The sequence below is a fragment of the Heterodontus francisci genome, chromosome 9, assembly GCF_036365525.1.
Source record: "Heterodontus francisci isolate sHetFra1 chromosome 9, sHetFra1.hap1, whole genome shotgun sequence".
Classification (NCBI taxonomy): Eukaryota; Metazoa; Chordata; class Chondrichthyes; order Heterodontiformes; family Heterodontidae; genus Heterodontus; species Heterodontus francisci.
Genome location: NC_090379.1, coordinates 9924861 through 9942792, shown reverse-complemented (window position 1 = coordinate 9942792; position 17932 = coordinate 9924861). Strand labels below are relative to the sequence as shown.

The 17932-nt window shown below is 43.7% G+C and overlaps 1 protein-coding gene across 8 annotated transcripts in view; it reads right to left on the bottom strand.

Annotated features, from left to right (window-relative positions):
- The window catches only part of dicer1 (dicer 1, ribonuclease type III), a 214083-nt gene that overhangs the window by 127226 nt on the left and 68925 nt on the right, over positions 1 to 17932 (bottom strand). For all 8 annotated transcript variants that reach the window (XR_010975645.1, XM_068038526.1, XM_068038531.1 and 5 more), the window contains 5 exons: positions 15514 to 15674; positions 14441 to 14612; positions 13335 to 13807; positions 6845 to 6977; positions 831 to 1073 (listed from right to left, as the gene is read on the bottom strand). Coding sequence is in view for 7 of the 8 variants with exons in the window: in XM_068038526.1 (XP_067894627.1) it covers positions 831 to 1073; positions 6845 to 6977; positions 13335 to 13807; positions 14441 to 14612; positions 15514 to 15674 (1182 nt within the window). In the remaining variant the exon portion in view is untranslated. The remainder of the gene's footprint in view (positions 1 to 830; positions 1074 to 6844; positions 6978 to 13334; positions 13808 to 14440; positions 14613 to 15513; positions 15675 to 17932) is intronic.

Sequence of the window (17932 nt, the reverse complement as noted above, 5' to 3'; positions counted from 1 at the left end):
TGCAGGATCTGAAGTATCCAATCTGGTCCTTGATATGCCAGAAGTAGAAGAGCTTACTTTAGACTGCAGTGCTGACATTTCTTAGAACCTCTCGAATGAAATAAGTGTTAAAAAAAAAATTTTCATCACTAAAGGAGCCTGTCCCAACTATGCAATTTTGCTGGTTTCTGTGGCAAGTATATTTGGCCTCTATGCTCCTGGGTTGGGGGGTGGGTGGGGTTGGGTTAAGTGGCAATTCATCCAGAGCTCCACTCCCTTTGGACAGGGCATCTGCGTGTGGACGTTAGACCAAGACATGATGAGAACCTGCCAACATTCATCAGCTGGGGTGACGTGAAGAACAATCAGTTGGGAGTACAGTAGCATACTGGACTTGAAACCCAGAGGCCATGAGTTCAAATCCTACCATGTAGGTAGAAAACAAGCAATCATGTGCTAGCATCAGAAAGTATTACCATGAAAGCTGCTGGAAAATCCAACTACTTCACTAATTTCCTTCAGAAAACCCGTTTTCCCCCATCACTCCAACCTACATGACCCTAGTCTAGCAAGCCACTGAATTGTCAGGGCAATAAATCTGGACTTATCAGCATTTCCTGTAGCCCAAGAATAAATTGAAAAAAAAACAATTGGGAAAGACACTAAAACATGCCCATGGAACAAAGGCTCAGGAAAACCAATTACATTTCAAGCTTTGACAAAATACATCATTTCTGTACACCTGTAAAATGTTGCAGCATTTAGTAAACTGTTCTATAATCCAACCCATGCTACATCTGCTGTGGGTCCTTAATAGGCTTGTATTTATCAAGAGAAAAACCAGTAGGTACCTTTTCAATTGCTTTATAGGTTTTGAGATCCTCCTTGAAGTCTTCGATTTTGCCAGAATCTGAAAGCATGATGTAGTTTGAGATAGGCGCTCGTGCTCTTCCTTTAGATTGCACGTAAGAGCGATATTCTGCTGGCAAATCAAATCGAACCACCAGATTGCATTTTGGAATATCAACTCCTTCCTCAACAACGCTAGTTGCAATGAGTAAATTGGTCTCGTGTGCACGGAACTTTCTCAGCACCTGCAACAATTGTTTTGGGGAGAAAAAAAATGACATTAGCTTTAATGCCATCAGTGACTAGGGAAAACAATGCGGCAGGTCATAACTTTGCACCTGCGATTCAAAGAACAAAGAACAGTACAGCACAGCAACAGGCCATTCGGCCCTCCAAGCCTGCGCCGATCTTGATGCCTGCCTAAACTAACACCTTCTGCACTTCCGGGGCCCATATCCCTCTATTCCCTTCCTATTCATATATTTGTCAAGATGTCTCTTAAACGTCGCTATCGTATCTGCTTCCACCATCTCCCCCAGCAGCAAGTTCCAGGCACTCACCACCCTCTGTGTAAAAAAACTTGCCTCGCACGTCCCCTCTAAACTTTTCCGCTCGCACCTTAAACATATGTCCCCTAGTAACTGACTCTTCCACCCTGGGAAAAAGCTTCTGACTATCCACTCTGTCCATGCCGCTCATAACTTTGTAAACCTCTATCATGTCGCCCCTCCCCTCCGTCGTTCCAGTGAAAACAATCAGAGTTTTTCCAACATCACCTAATAGCTAATGCCCTCCAGACCAGGCAACATCCTGGTAAACCTCCTCTGTACCCTCTCCAAAGCCTCCACGTCCTTCTGGTAGTGTGGCAACCAGAATTGCACGCAATATTCTAAGTGTGGCCTAACTAAGGTTCTGTACAGCTGCAACATGACTTGCCAATTTTTATACTCTATGCCCCGACCGATGAAGGCAAGCATGCCGTATACCTTCTTGACTACCTTATCCACCTGCGTTGCCACTTTGTGACCTGTGGACCTGTACGCCCAGATCTCTCTGCCTGTCAATACTCCTAAGGGTTCTGCCATTTACTGCCATTCACCCTGGACTTTTGAGGTTTTTCTGTGTCGAATTAGTTGAGTATACAAGATAACGCAGTCTACAAAGAAAGGGAGACAAAACGAGAGTGTGCATCATCTCAAGTGGTCTCATGTACTTCCAAGTCATAGAGTCATAGTCATACAGCATAGAAACAGGCCCTTCAGCCCATCATGTCTGTGCCAACCAACAAGCACCCAACTATTCTAATCGCATTTTCCAGCACCTGGCCAGTAGCCTTGTATTCTATGGCATTTCAAGTGCTCATCTAAATACTTCTTAAATGTTGAGGGTTCCTGCCTCTCCCACCTCTTCAGGCAGTGTATTCCAGATTCCAACCACCTTCTGGGTGAAAAAGATTTGCCTCAAATCCCCTCTAAACCTCCTGCCCTTTACCTTAAATCTATGCCCCCTGGTTACTGACCCCTCCCGCTAAGGGAAAAAGCTTCTTCCTATCTAACCTATCAATGCCCCTCATAATGTTGTATACCTCAATCATGTCCCCCCTCAGATTTCTCTGCTCTAAGGAAAACAACCCTAGCCTTTTCAGTCTCTCTTCATAGCTGGAATGCTCCAGCCCAGTCAACATTCTGGTGAATCTCCTCTGCACCCTCTCCAGTGCAATCACATCCTTCCTATAGTGTGGTGCCTAGAACGGTACACAGTACTCCAGCTGTGGCCTAACCAGCATTTTATACAGCTCCATCATAACCTCCCTGCTCTTATATTCTATGCCTCGGCTGATGAAGGCAAGTATCCCATATGCCTTCCTAACCACCTTATCTACCTGTGCTGCAGCCTTCAGTGATCGATGGACAAGTACACCAAGGTCCCTCTGACCTTCTGTACTTCCTAGAGTCCTACCATCCATTGTATATTCCCTTGCCTTGTTAGTCCTCCTAAAATGCATCACCTCACACTTCTCAGGATTAAATTCCATTTGCCACTGCTCCATCCATCTTATCAGCTCATCTATATCATCTTGTAATCTAAGGCTTTCCTCCTCACTATTTACAACACCACCAATTTTCGTGTCATCTGCGAACGTACTGATCATACCTCCTACATTCACGTCTAAATCATTAATGTACACTACAAACAGCAAAGGTGCCAGCACCGATCCCTGCAGTACACCACTGGTCACAGGCTTCCACTCGCAAAAACAACCCTTGACCATCAGCCTCTGCCTCCTGCCACTAAGTCAATTTTGGATCAAATTACCCTGAATCCCATGGGCTCTTACCACTTTAACCAATCGCCCATGCTGGACCTTATCAAAAGCCTTACTGAAGTCCATGCAGACTACATCAACTGCTTTACCCTCATCTACACATCTAGTCACCGCCTCAAAAAATTCAATCAAGTTAGTTAGACACGATCTCCCCCTGACAAAGCCATGCTGACTATCCCTGATTAATCACTGCCTCTCCACGTGGAGATTAATCCTGTTCCTCAGAATATTTTCCAATATTTTCCCAACCACTGATGTTAGACTCACTGGCCTGTAATTTACCTGGTTTATCCCTGCTACCCTTCTTGAATAATTGCACCACATTCATTGTCCTCCAGTCCTCATGTACCTCTCCTGTGGCCAGAGAGGATTTGAAAATTTGTGTCAAAGCCCCTATATCTCCTCCCTTGCCTCACATAACTGTCGCTTGCTTCAAAGTAGGAAAAACAGCTGTCTGAAAGCAAATGGTTTAGTTTGGATGGCACTTGCCACTGCTAGGCGGAGTAAGGGAGCAAAGCTCTGTTCAAAAGACTGCTCTTAAGCTACTCACTTACACCGGTTTAGACCTGTTGCACCATTCCCATACCAAGAGGAAATCAGTTTCGATTCAGTGGGCAGTCTGAACTTTATTGCATCATTCTATGGTTCGAAAGCACAGGAGGCCATTCAACCCATTGTACCTGTGCCAGCTCTTTGGTAGCGCTATCCAATTAGTCCAACTCACCTGTTCTTTCCCCATAGCCTTGTAATTATTTTTCTTTCCAATTCTCTTATGAAAGTTATTAATGAATCTGCTTCGAGCACCCTTTCAGGCAGTGTGTTCCGGGTCATAACTCACTGCTTAAAAAAAAACTTTTCCTGTCATTTCTGATTCTTAAATCTTAAATCTGTGTCCTCCAGTTATCAACCCTTCTGCCTAAACTAACAGTTTCTCCTTACTTATTCTATCAAAATCTTAAATGATTTTGAAACCTCTATATCCTCTTAACCTTCTCTGCTCCAAGGAGAACAATCCAGTTTCTCCATGATACTGAAGTCACTTACTCTTGGTACTATTCCAGTAAATTTCCTCTGCACCCCCTCCAAGGCTTTGACATCCTTCCTGAAGTGTGGTGAGCAGAATTGAACACAATATTCCAGTATAAAATTAAAGCTCAACCAGATTCAGGAGACAGTGAAGATATCCACCCCGTTTCAAAACTGAGCTTTCATAAAACTGGTTTTAAAAAAAAGCTATTTTAAAAAAAAAATCACAAACCAAGACTCGAATGCTGTGCTGTGATGCTCTTAATTCCTTCCCTTCTACTGCTCTCGCCATTGACATACCTACAAACATCAGTACTTAAATCTAGTATTATGAAACTCAAAATGCTCTCTCCAGACATAACCCAAGTATGGAAGGAACAATCCAAAATCTACAATTGTATTGTAGGCCCCTTTCACAGTTCAAGCGGACAGACTAGAAAAATGAATATACCTACCAATAGGCTTCACTGAAATCTAGTGACAATTCTGCTATTTTAAAGCAGCCACGAGATGCTTGGTAGAAGTTTGCATCAACTCACCCTTTAAAGAAATGTTAACACATCTGATCAGGATCTCTGACCCCAACTCAGATTTGAGCCCTGCTCTGTGAGTATTAACACCAACAGGTGCATCACCAGATTTTTATTTTCTAACTGGGAGTTTCTCTACACTGTTAATATAACCCTCCAGTTTGCACAATTTTCTTGTCCACCTCCAATTTCACACAGCCTCATTGTACTGATGTCAATTACAGCACCTTTGTCAGATGGGGACTGAATGGGTGACCATCTTATCTGTATGGGTTTAATATCTTTGGCCTCCTTATCTCGAGAGACAATGGGTAAGTGCCTGGAGGTGGTCAGTGGTGTGTGGAGCAGCGCCTGGAGTGGCTATAAAGGCCAATTCTAGAGCGACAGGCTCTTCCACAGGTGCTGCAGAAAAATTTGTTTGTCGGGGCTGTTACACAGTTGGCTCTCTCCTTGCACCTCTGTCTTTTTTCCTGCCAACTGCTAAGTCTCTTCGACTCACCACACTTTAGCCCCACCTTTATGGCTGCCCGCCAGCTCTAGTGATCACTGGCAACTGACTCCCACGACTTGTGATCAATGTCACAGGACTTCATGTCGCGTTTGCAGACGTCTTTAAAGCGGAGACGTGGACGGCTGGTGGGTCTGATACCAGTGACGAGCTCGCTGTACAATGTGTCTTTGGGGATCCTGCCATCTTCCATGCGGCTCATATGGCCAAGCCACCTCAAGCGCCGCTGACTCAGTAGTGTGTATAAGCTGGGGATGTTGGCCGCCTCGAAGACTTCTGTGTTGGAGATACGGTCCTGCCACCTCATGCCAAGTATTCTCCGGAGGCAGCAAAGATGGAATGAATTGTAACGTCGCTCTTGGCTGACATACGTTGTCCAGGCCTCGCTGCCATAGAGCAAGGTACTGAGGACACAGGCTTGATACACTCGGACTTTTGTGTTCCGTGTCAGTGCGCCATTTTCCCACACTCTCTTGGCCAGTCTGGACATAGCAGTGGACGCCTTTCCCATGCGCTTGTTGATTTCTGCATCTAGAGACAGGTTACTGGTGATAGTTGAGCCTAGGTAGGTGAACTCTTGAACCACTTCCAGAGCATGGTCGCCAATATTGATGGATGGAGCATTTATGACGTCCTGCCCCATGATGTTCGATTTCTTGAGGCTGATGGTTAGGCCAAATTCATTGCAGGCAGCCGCAAACTTGTCGATGAGACTCTGCAGGCACTCTTCAGTGTGAGATGTTAAAGCAGCATCGTCAGCAAAGAGGAGTTCCCTGATGAGGACTTTCCATACTTTGGACTTCGCTCTTAGATGGGCAAGGTTGAACAACCTGCCCCCTGACCTTGTGTGGAGGAAAATTCCTTCTTCAGAGGACTTGAACGCATGTGAAAGCAGCAGGGAGAAGAAAATCCCAAAAAGTGTGGGTGCGAGAACACAGCCCTGTTTCACATCACTCAGGATAGGAAAGGGGTCTGATGAGGAGCCACCATGTTGAATTGTGCCTTTCATATTGTCATGGAATGAGGTGATGATACTTAGTAGCTTTGGTGGACATCCAATCTTTTCAAGTAGTCTGAAGAGACCATGTCTGCTGACGAGGTCAAAGGCTTTGGTGAGATCAATGAAAGCAATGTAGAGGGGTATCTGTTGTTCGCGGCATTTCTCCTGCATCTGGCGAAGGGAGAACAGCATGTCAACGGTCGATCTCTCTGCACGAAAGCCACACTGTGCCTCAGGGTAGATGCGCTCGGCCAGCTTCTGGAGCCTGTTTAGAGCGACTCGAGCAAAGACTTTCCCCACTATACTGAGCAGGGAGATTCCACGGTAGTTGTTGCAGTCACCGCGGTCACCTTTGTTTTTATAGAGGGTGATGATATTGGCATCGCGCATGTCCTGAGGTACTGCTCCCTCGTCCCAGCACAGGCTTAATATACTATTGGGTTTAATATACTATTGGATTTACCAACATAGCAGCCATGGAAGCTCATATTCAACATTCCTGTACAATTTATTCAGAAACAAGAGCAAGGAGATCAGATTTACAGCTTTAACAGAGATAATGTCCAAGTGGGGAAAGTTCAATGTGAAATAGCAACTTTTTTTCTTTGAGAAAGAGATGCTTTTACCTCTTCTTGTTTCCTGAACTCCACTTCCATCTGCTTGTTACGAGGCTGGTTCTTTCCGATGCCATGACCAGTTATGAAATTACTGCTGACATAAGACAACTCCAAATCCTGCTTGCCAGCTTCTTTTATTAACCTGGAGATAAGATAATCAAGTTAAGTCAAACTCCATAAAATGGGAGGAAGAGGACAATGGAGAGATAAATAAACGATAGCCCAGGCCACAAGACAAACAGTATCAGAGAATAAGTCGGTGACGACAACAATCAGTAACTACCACCTGCCCCCTGCACCCCCCCCCCAGCCCTGAAAATAGCTTCCCACTCCTCCCTCTCAGTGAAATCAGCAGAGCCTTTAGGTCAGAGATTTATTTTACTCCAAAGGTACGGGCTGTGATGCAACAGGTCATTTGTAACCTCCAAATGATGTTAAAGCCACAGGTAGTTGACAAAATTCTAAACATTTATCCTCTTAATTTTACACTCAATTCTGGTTAGCTACAAACACATCCTTCATGAATGGTGCTGAAATCATTAAGGATGAAGCTGAGAGACACCTAGGAATCCTAGTCTTGCTCAATATGTCCAACCAAGCAGTGCAGCAATCGATAAAGTCAACAGAATGTTGAACTATGTTGAACACATGTCAAAGGAAGTTGTGATCAAGTTCTCTTGTGCTCTGGTCAGGGCACATCTTGCATAGTGTGTCCAATTCTGGTCCTAATACACAAATGAAAGATTGGAGAAAATTGCTCTTCAGCCTGGGGAGGTCATGTCTAGGAGGTGATCTTGGAGAGTTCTACAATATAACTGCAGGCTGGAAAAGTTTAGAAACCTAGAAAATAGGAGGCGGCCATTCGGCCTTTCGAGCCTGCTCCACCATTCATTATGATCACGGCTGATTATTCCAACTCAGTAACCTGTTCCCGCTTTCGCCTCAGATCCTTTGATCCCTTTAAACCCAAGAGCTATATCTAACTCCTTCTTGAAAACATACAAGGTTTTGGCCTCAACTGCTTTCTATGGTAGCAAATTCCACAGGTTCACCACTCTCCGGGTGAAGAAATTTCTGCTCATCTCAGTCATGAAAGGTTTACCCAGTATCCTTAGACTATGACCCCTGGTTTTGGACTCCCCCACCATTGGGAACATCCTTCCTGCATCTACCCTGTCAAGTCCTGTCAGAATTTTATAGGTTTCAATGAGATTCCCCCCCCTCACTCTTCTGAACTCCAGCGAATATAATCCTAACCGACTCAATCTCTCTTCATACATCAGTCCTGCCATCCCAGGAACCAGTCTGGTAAACCTTCGCTGCACTCCCTCTATAGCAAGAACACCCTTCCTCAGATAAGGAGACCAAAACTGCACACAATATTCCAGGTGTGGCCTCACCAAGGGTATGTATAACTGCAGCAAGACGCCCCTGCTCCTGTACTCAAATTCTCTCGCTATGAAGGCCAACATACCATTTGCCTTTTTTACCGCCTGTTGCGCCTGCATGCTAACCTTCATCGACAAGTGTAAGAGAACACCCAGGTCTCATTGCATATTCCCCTCGCTCAGTTTATAGCCGTTCAGATAATAATCTGCCTTCCTGTTTTCGCTACCAAAGTAGATAACCTCATATTTATCCACATTATACTGTATCTGCCATGCATTAGCCCACTCACTCAACCTGGCCAAATCACCCTGAAGCCTCTTGCATCCTCCACAACTCACCCTCCCACCCAGTTTTGCATCATCTGCAAATTTGGAGATATTACATTTAGTTCCCTCATCTAAATCATTAATATATATTGTGAATAGCTGCGGTCCTAGCACTGATCCCTGCGGTACCTCACTAGTCATCGCCTGCCATTCGGAAAAAGACCCATTTATCCCTACTCTTTGTTTCCTGCCTGCCAACCAATTTTCTAACCATCGCATTACACCACCCCCAATCCCATGCGCTTTAATTTTACATGCTAATCTCGTATGTCAGACTTTGTCGAAAGCCTTCTGAAAGTCCAAATAAACCACATCCACTGGCTCACCCTCATCAACTCTACTCATTACATCTTCGAATATTTATGGTAGATTTGTCAAGCATGATTTCCCTTTCGTAAATCCATGCTGACTCTGTCCGATTCTACCACTGTTCTATAAGTGCTCTGCTATAAAATCTTTGATAATGGACTCTAGAATTTTCCCATTACCGACGTCAGGCTGACTGGTACATAATTCCCTGCTTTCTCTCTACCTCCCTTTTTAAATAGTGGGGTTACATTAGCTACCCTCCGATCGGTAGGAGCTGTTCCAGAATCTACAGAATCTTGGAAGATAACCACCAATGCATTCACTATTTCTAGGGCCACTTCCTTAAGTACTCTGGGATGCAGACCATCAGGCCCTGGGGATTTATCGGCCTTCAATCCCATCAATTTCCCCAACACCATTTCTCTAATCATACGGATTTCCTTCAGTTCCTCTCTCTCACTAAACCCAGTGTTCCCCAACATTTCTGGTCTGATATTTGTGTCCTCCTTTGTGAAGACAGAACCAAAGTATGCATTTAGTTGGTTAGCCATTTCTTTATTCCCCATAATAAATTCCCCCGTATGTGACTGGAAGGGACCTACATTTGTCTTCACTAATCTTTTTCTCTTCACATACCTATAGAAACTTTTACAATCAGTTTTTATGTTCCCCGCAAGCTTGCTCTCATACTCTATTTTCCCCTTCTTAATCAATCCCTTGGTCCTCCTTTGCTGAACTCTAAACTGCTCCCAATCCTCAGGTCTGTTTGTTTTTTTCTGGCAAATTTATATGCCTCTTCCTTGGATCTAATGCTATCTCTAATTTCCCTTGTAAGCCATTGTTTGGCTACCTTTCTCGTTTTACTTTTGCGCCAGACAGGAATAAACAATTGTTGCAGTTCATCCATGCGCTCTTTGAATGTTTGCCATTGCCTTTCCACCGTCATCCCTTTAAGTAACGTTTCCCAATCCGTCATAGCCAACTCGCACCTCATACTTTCGTAGTTTCCTTTACTACGATTCAGGATCCTAGTCTCAGAATCAACTACGTCACTCTCCACCTTGACGAAGAATTCTATCATATTATGGTTGCTCATTCCCCAAGGGGTCTCGCACAACTAGACTGTCAATTATTCCTCTCTCATTACACAATACCCAGTCTAGGATGGCCTGTTCTCTAGTTGGTTCCTCAAAGTATTGGTCCAAAAACCATCCCATATAAACTCCAAGAATTCCTCCTCTATGGTCTTGAGACTAATTTGATTTGCCCAATCTATATGCAGATTAAAGTCACCCATAAGTACAGATGTTCCTTTATCACATGTCTCTAATTTCCTGTTTAATGCCATTCCCAACATCACCACTACAGTTTGGGGGTCTATATACAACCCCCCCACTAACGTTTGTTGCCCCTTAGTGTTTCTCAGCTCTACCCATACAGATTCCACATCATCAGAGCGAATATCTTTCCTCACTATTACGTTAATTTCCTCTTTAATCAGCAATGCAACTCCACCACCTTTTGCTTTTTTTCTGTCCTTCCTAAATACTGAATACCCCTGGACGTTCATTTCCCATCCCTGGTCACCTTACAGCCACATCTCCGTAATCCTGATGATATCATACCCGTTTACATCTATTTGCGCGATTAATTCATCCACTTTATTGCGAATGCTCCGCGCGTTAGGGCACAAAGCCTTAAGGCTCGTCTTTTTAACATTACTTGGCCCCTTCCCACTATTTTTCACTGTGGCCCTATTTGATTCTGGCCCTCGATTCTTCTGAACAACACTTTTCTTCTTCCCCTTACTGTCTTTTGTTCTCATTTTTGATCCCCCATCCTCTGACTCCTTGCAAAGGTTCCCATCCCCCTGCCATTTTAGTTTAAACCCTCCCCAACCACTCTAGCAAATACTCCCCCGAGGACATCAGTCCCAGTCCTGCCCAGGTGTAACCCATCCAGTTTGTACTGTTCCCACCTCCCCCAGAACCAGTCCCAATGTCCCAGGAATCTAAAACCGTCCCCCTCACACCATCTCTTCAGCCACGCATTCATCCAATATATCCTGCTATTTCTACTCTGACGAGCAGGTGACATTGGAAGTAATCCTGAGATCACTACCTTTGAGGTCCTACTTTTCAACTTACTTCCAAACTCCCTATATTCTGCTTTTAGGACCTCATCCTTTTTTTTTTTTTTACCTGCATCATTTGCACTAATGTGTACCACGACCATTCACCCTCCCCCTCAGAATGTCCTGTAACCGCTCTGAGACATCCTTGACCCTAGCACCAGGGAGGCAACATACCATCCTGGAGTCTCTTTTGTGGCCACAGAAACGCCGATCTATTCCCATTACAATTGAATCCCCTAGAACTATTGCATTCCCACACTTTTTACTCCTCCCCTGTACAGCAGAGCTAACCGTGGTGCAACGAATTGGGCTGTTGCTGCTTTCCCCTGAGAGGCCATTCCCTCCAACAGTATCCAAAGCAGTATATCTGTTTTGCAGGGGAATAGCCACAGGAGATCCCTGCACTGCCTGCTTAGTCCCCCTGCTCTACCTGGTGGTCACCCATTCCCTTCCTACCTGTGGAGTCTGAGCCTGCAGTGCGACCACCTCTCTATACGTGCTATCCACAATACTCTCCGCCTCGTGGATGCTCCACAATGTCCCCAGCTGCCGCTCCAGCTCCGAAACCCGGGCTTCCAGGAGCTGCAGCTGGAGACACTTCCTACATACATGCTGGTCGCGGGCACTGGAACTGTTCCCGGCTTCTCACATAGAGCACACCACGGCTTTGAGCTCTCCTGCCATGACTTAACCCTTTAAATTAAACATTTTGGAAGATCTTATTGAAATATTCAAAATATTACTTTAAATTAATTTGCAAGTGTAGGACAAGGGGACACTGGTTCAAAAAAGTAAAAGAACAAAGAACAGTGTAGCACAGCAACAGGCCATTCGGCCCTCCAAGCCTGCGCCGATCTTGATGCCTGTTTAAACTAAAACCTTCTGCACTTCCGGGGTCCATATCCCTCTATTCCCATCCTATTCATGTATTTGTCAAGATGCCTCTTAAACGTCGCTATCATACCTGCTTCCACCACCTCCACCGGCAGCAAGTTCCAGGCACTCACCACCTTCTGTGTAAAAAATACTTGCCTCGCACATCCCCTCTAAACTTTGCCCCTCTCACCTTAAACCTATGTCCCCTAGTAACTGACTCTTCCACGCTGGGAAAAAGCTTCTGACTATCCACTCTGTCCATGCCACTCATAACTTTGTAAACCTCTATTAGGTCACCCCTCCACCTCCGTCATTCCAGTGAAAACAATCAGAGTTTATCCAACCTCTCCTCATAGCTAACACCCTCCAGACCAGGCAACATCCTGATAAATCTCTTCTGTCCCTCTCCAAAGCCTCCACATCCTTCTGGTAGCGTTGCGACCAGAATTGTACGCAATATTCCAAGTGGGGCCTAATGAAGGTTCTGTGCAGCTGCAGCATGACTTGCCAATTTTTATACTCTGTGCCCCGACCGATGAAGGCAAGCATGCCGTATGCCTTCTTGACTACCTTAGCCACCTGTGTTGCCACTTTGTGACCTGTGGACCTGTACGCCCAGATCTCTCTGCCTGTCAATACTCCTAAGGGTTCTGCCATTTACTGTATACTTCCTACCTGTATTAGACCTTCCAAAATGTATTACCTCACATTTGTCCGGATGAAACTCCATCTGCCATTTCTCCCCAAGTATCCAACCGATCGAAATCCTGATGTATCCTCTGACAATCTTCGTCACTATCCGCAACTCCACCAACCTTTGTGTCGTCCGCAAACTTACTAATCAGACCAGCTACATTTTCCTCCAAATCATTGACATACACTACAAACAGCAAAGGTCCCAGCACTGATCCCTGCGGAACACCACTAGTCACAGCCCTCCATTCAGAAAAGCACCCTTCCACTGCTACCCTCTGTCTTCTATGACTGAGCCAGTTCTGTATCCATCTTGCCAGCTCACCTCTGATCCCATGTGATATATTTAGGAATGATGTCAGGAAATATTTCTGTATAATGAGTGATCAATGTAGGGAACAAACTTCTAGACAGAATGGCAGAGGTAAAAACTCAAATCATTAACAGTTAGATGTTACACTGGAGAGAGGGGAACTGTAGAATATTGCTGCATGGATGAATTTCAATGGGTTAAATGGTCTCCTCATCCAAAACTATCATGTGAAATTGACTGTAAATAAAATCTTGCATTTTGAAGATCCACATTTCTTGTCAATCTCCTTCTATCAAAATAAATTTATTTCTATAAAATCTCTGCAACTCTCTTCCCAAAGGGCCCCATTTCTAGCTCATTCTAGTTATTCTGAATCCTTTCCTTAATGCATCAATTTCCTTATCAAAACTGCAGATAAGATTCTCAGCATGGTCTTACCCATGCTCTATCATCTATTACCTGTTTAAGACAACTGCTGTATAGCGTCGCTCAACAAAAATAATCCCACATAATATATTGGTGAAAGGGGATGGGAAGTTAGTGTCAGTCTTTTCTTTCTCCTCTATTTCTTCATCCTCATCCTCATCTTCAGAATCACTCCATGATACATAATTGTCCTGATTTCTGTTGTTGTACCACTCAACGCTTTCAAACTGCTGTCGTTCAAAAGGTTTGTACTCATGCAGGATTTCCAGCAGTTTGCTGACTTTTGGGGTCACGTATTTCAGATCAAGCGCGGCAGGCGAGAAGTGCTCTTCACAGAGTGCGTGAATTTTCCTTAGAAGAGTGTCTGTAAACAAAAGGAACTTCCTGTTCAACTCCTCCTGCTCGTGCTTTATATATTTCTGCAGCTCTCTTACCATCATCCCAGCTACTTTATCTGCACACCAAGGCCCCAGAACAGTTAATACTGCACGACAATCTACCAGTACCTGTAATAAACAAGAGACACACAATGACTCAGCACAGAAGCTGACCTTTTATTATTTACTTTAAATAACAAAACAGAAGAATTTAAAACACTTAGGTAGAAGCAGCACAGTCTTAAACTTTCAAAATGAAAAACTAATTTTAAAATAATAAATGAAAGGGAATCACCAAAGACCCAGACAACTCATCATTTCGAGAAGTAAAAATTTTCTGCTTGTAGAATAAGTCTCACAGGATATCATACTCAGCTCCATAACCAGTTGATAATAAACATGGAGGGAGGATGTGGCATCTAACAGCACCAATTTAGGATGTTAGGAATCACCTGCCTTCCATTAGGCACCCCTCCCACCAACATTAAAGAAATTGATGTGTCTTGAACCACGGTACAAATCCATACCCTACAACATGTTATGCCTTTACCTTCAAGCTTGAGCAGTGATCTGTATGCAGTTGGGACTTCAGTAACCTGCTGCTAAGGAGATTTTAAACCAACATGTCACTGGGATCTGCAGGACTGTCCTCAGCATTGTTGCCCAAAAGAAACAATAAGTTGAACCTTTGTAAACAACAAACTAAACTATAGAACTGTACTACAAAGGGAGCATCCCACACACACAGTTCTCAGTACATACCTGCTTAGGGACTGAAGTTGGGCCTCGATCCTCACAATGTGCAGATGCGTTTTTGAAATCATTAATAAAATTAAGTGCTTCGTCCAACTCCTTTAAAAGCTTTTCATACAATCCACTTTTATCCTCATATGGTCCACAATCGAGCACAACTTCATGAGGCTGCGAAGAGTACCTTAAGTAAAAGGGAAGAATAAATGAAGCATAATATTCAGCAATACTCATTCTCTGCCTTTCCCACATCGTCAATATAGAACTTTTGCTAATTTTGTATAACATATTAAACTAACAACTGGTCGCATCACAGGTATAATAAAATGAACATGACTTGGATAGAATAAAGTTCAAATCCCACAACTGCAGATTCTGAAACTGAATTCAATATGAGGTTATTTGTGGGCTGGCACCAACAAAAGTGACCATGAAAGCTACTGAAATGTTGCCTTTCAGGGAAAGAAACCTCCCATTTATACCATCTGGCTTGCATGCAATTTTTGTCTCACATTATGTGGTTCACTCATTGCCCTCTAGAATGGTGTACCAAGCCACTTTGTTGCAATAATCCCAATTAAAGAGATGGGCTCATCACTGCCTTCTTGGCTAACTAGTGATGTATGATAAATGCGACCAATCCAGCACTGTCTGTGCCCTAAAAACAGCAATTATTTAGAACCAAATAGAGAAAAGCCTACTCTACTCCAACAATATCTCTCAAAGTCCGATCATGGACATGCATCTCTACTAAACCAACGCTATCTTCCACATCAGCTAACCTTGTAGCTTCTCGGAGCATCAGTTATCAAGCATGGCCAGTTTACAGTATGTATGATAAAACCAACAAATGGGTTGCGACTGCCAAAATACGTCTGATAGAACCCTTGCAGCAGGTAAACACAGAAGAATTGTTTTGCATCAGACTGAATCGAATTCATAATCAGGTTTAAGATTAAGGCATAATCAGGCATAAAATAAAAGATTAAGGTGTTAACCTACAGTAACACTAGCTCTCAAAAAGTACATCCTTCATATTAGCACAAAAAGAATAATTAAGAAATTAGATTATGTCTACAACTCACTTGTCCAACACCACAAGGTCAGTTGCAGTCTCTGCACTGCTCCTGAGAATCTTTTCCAGCTTCAGAATCTTCTCCTCCAGCTCAGAAGGGTCACATTTACCATTTAAAATGGAGGCAGTTAGTCCCAAGATACGAGGGCATGAGGGATTCTCCTCATACATCTAACAGAAAGAAACAACTTTAAAATGCCGCTTGCGAAAAGCGCTCCAGGTTAGAAATTTGCTTTTCAAAACTGCAGGAATGCCAAATTATTTTTAATCGAAATTATTTCACAAGAGTCACCAGATGTCAAGTTAAAAAGCTTGCGACAACTGGCTTCAGTGCCTGTGTCAGGGAGAGAAACAATCTTGCAGAGCCCTTTTGTGATTGCCATTTAATGAACCCTTGCAATGTGTTGCAGCTAGATGTCAGACATGGACTGAACTTGACTGGAATACATCCTCCATCCACTACCCTATACAAAGACTGGCCACTTGCGTGGGACGCAGAAGGGTCACAAATGTCAGTGCAGCCAGAAAGAATTCAGCATCTTCAGGGAGGGGGATGTCATACAAAGAGCATGTATCCTCCACTGCCCTAACTTCTAGCAAAAGCATGGAGATTTATTTTCCCAAAGAGAAATGTTGAATGAATTGTTTCTCCACTCACCCACCATAACAGAGTGCAGTGTATTCTCATCACTCCAGAACAGATCCTTGTGGCATTTTAAAAAAAAAACTAGTGCACTAGTAATCCAGTTAATCATTCTAGCTCATCAATAATGAGCTCAATCACAATTGGTGCTGTACCATGTGGTATAGGAAGGGGAGTCAGGTTCCGGGAGTATGTAGGCAGCCAGCTACTGTCCCATTTCTTCACCCATGCTCAAACTCCTGACGATGGCAAGACTACTACAGTACTAAAATGAAATAAAAAGTGATAGACAATATATACCTAGAATTAATTGCAATTTAATATTCCCACAGTAACAATCATGAGAACTTCAAAATGTAATTACAGGCTTAAGGATAAGAATCCCGAATGGTGTGTTGCCTCACCGATGCCAGGGTAAGGAATACCTCACGGCGGCTGGAGAGGAACTTGGAAAAGGAGGGTAAATCCTGTTGTCATGGTCTATGTTGGAACAAACAACACAGGTACGAACAGAGAGGAGGTCATGCTGAAAGAATATCAAGTTAGGCTCTAAATTAAAAAGCAGGATCTTGAGGGTAATAATCTCTGGATTATTGCCCGAACCACGTACAAATTGGCATAGCAGCCGACAGAGCAGGAGAACTAACACGTGGCTAAAGGGCTGGTGTGGGAAAGAGATCCTTTCCAGGGGACACTGGCACCAGTTCTGGGACAGGGAGGAGCTGCATCGATAGGATGGGCTCTACCTGAACCGGGATGGGACCTGTGTCCCAGTAGAAAGGGTAAATATGGAGGTGGTAAAAGCTTTAACTAGTAAGGTGGGGGGGAAGGATCTACAAGAAATGTAAGCAGCCTAAATGTAAACAAAACAGGGAAGGACAGCATAAGAATGAAGTAAGGGAGGACACTGATGGCAAGGGAATAAATTGAATTATAGAACAGGAGCCTAAAAAGATGGTTAAACATAATGTGAGAGGAAATCCTATTAAACACAAGCTAACAATTTCTGTACAGCAATGCACACAATGTTCATAATAAAACAGGGGAGTTGGAGGCAATCATGCATTGATAGGAACCAGATATAGTAGGAATTACATGGCTACAGAAAAAACAAGACTAGGAATTAAACAGTGCAGGATGTATAACAAGGTTGATGATAGGTAGCAGGAGCAAACAACTGGCAGAATGGGCAAATAATTGGCAAATGAATTTGAACGCGGATAAATGTGAGGTAGTACATTTTGGTAGGAAGAATAGGGAGGTCAGTTATTACTTGGAAGGTGCAAATCTTGGTGGGGGATGGGAACAAAGGGATCTGGGAGTACAAATAGGCCAATCACTAATACTGGGGCTACAGGTTACCAAGGCGATAAGAAAGCAAACCAAGCTCTAGGCTTCATTTCTAGAGGGACAGAATTGAAAAGTAGGGATGTTATGCTAAACCTGTATCAAACCTTGGTTAGACCACACTTAAGAGTACTGCATGCAGTTCTGGTCACTATATTATAGAAAGGATATAGAGGTACGACAGAGGGTGTAGAGAAGTCTTACAAGGATGATAACAGAAATGCGTGCGTATACATATCAGAAAAGAATAGACAGGCTGGGTTGCTTTTCTCTTGAAAAAAGAAAGCGGAGGGGTGACCTAGAGGTTTTTAAAATTATGAAAGGGTTTGACAGAGTGGATACAGAGAGAATGCTTCCTCTTGTGGGGAAAAGCATAACTACAGGCCATCAATACAAGATGATCACCAAGAAATCCAAAAATGAATTCAGAAGAAACTTC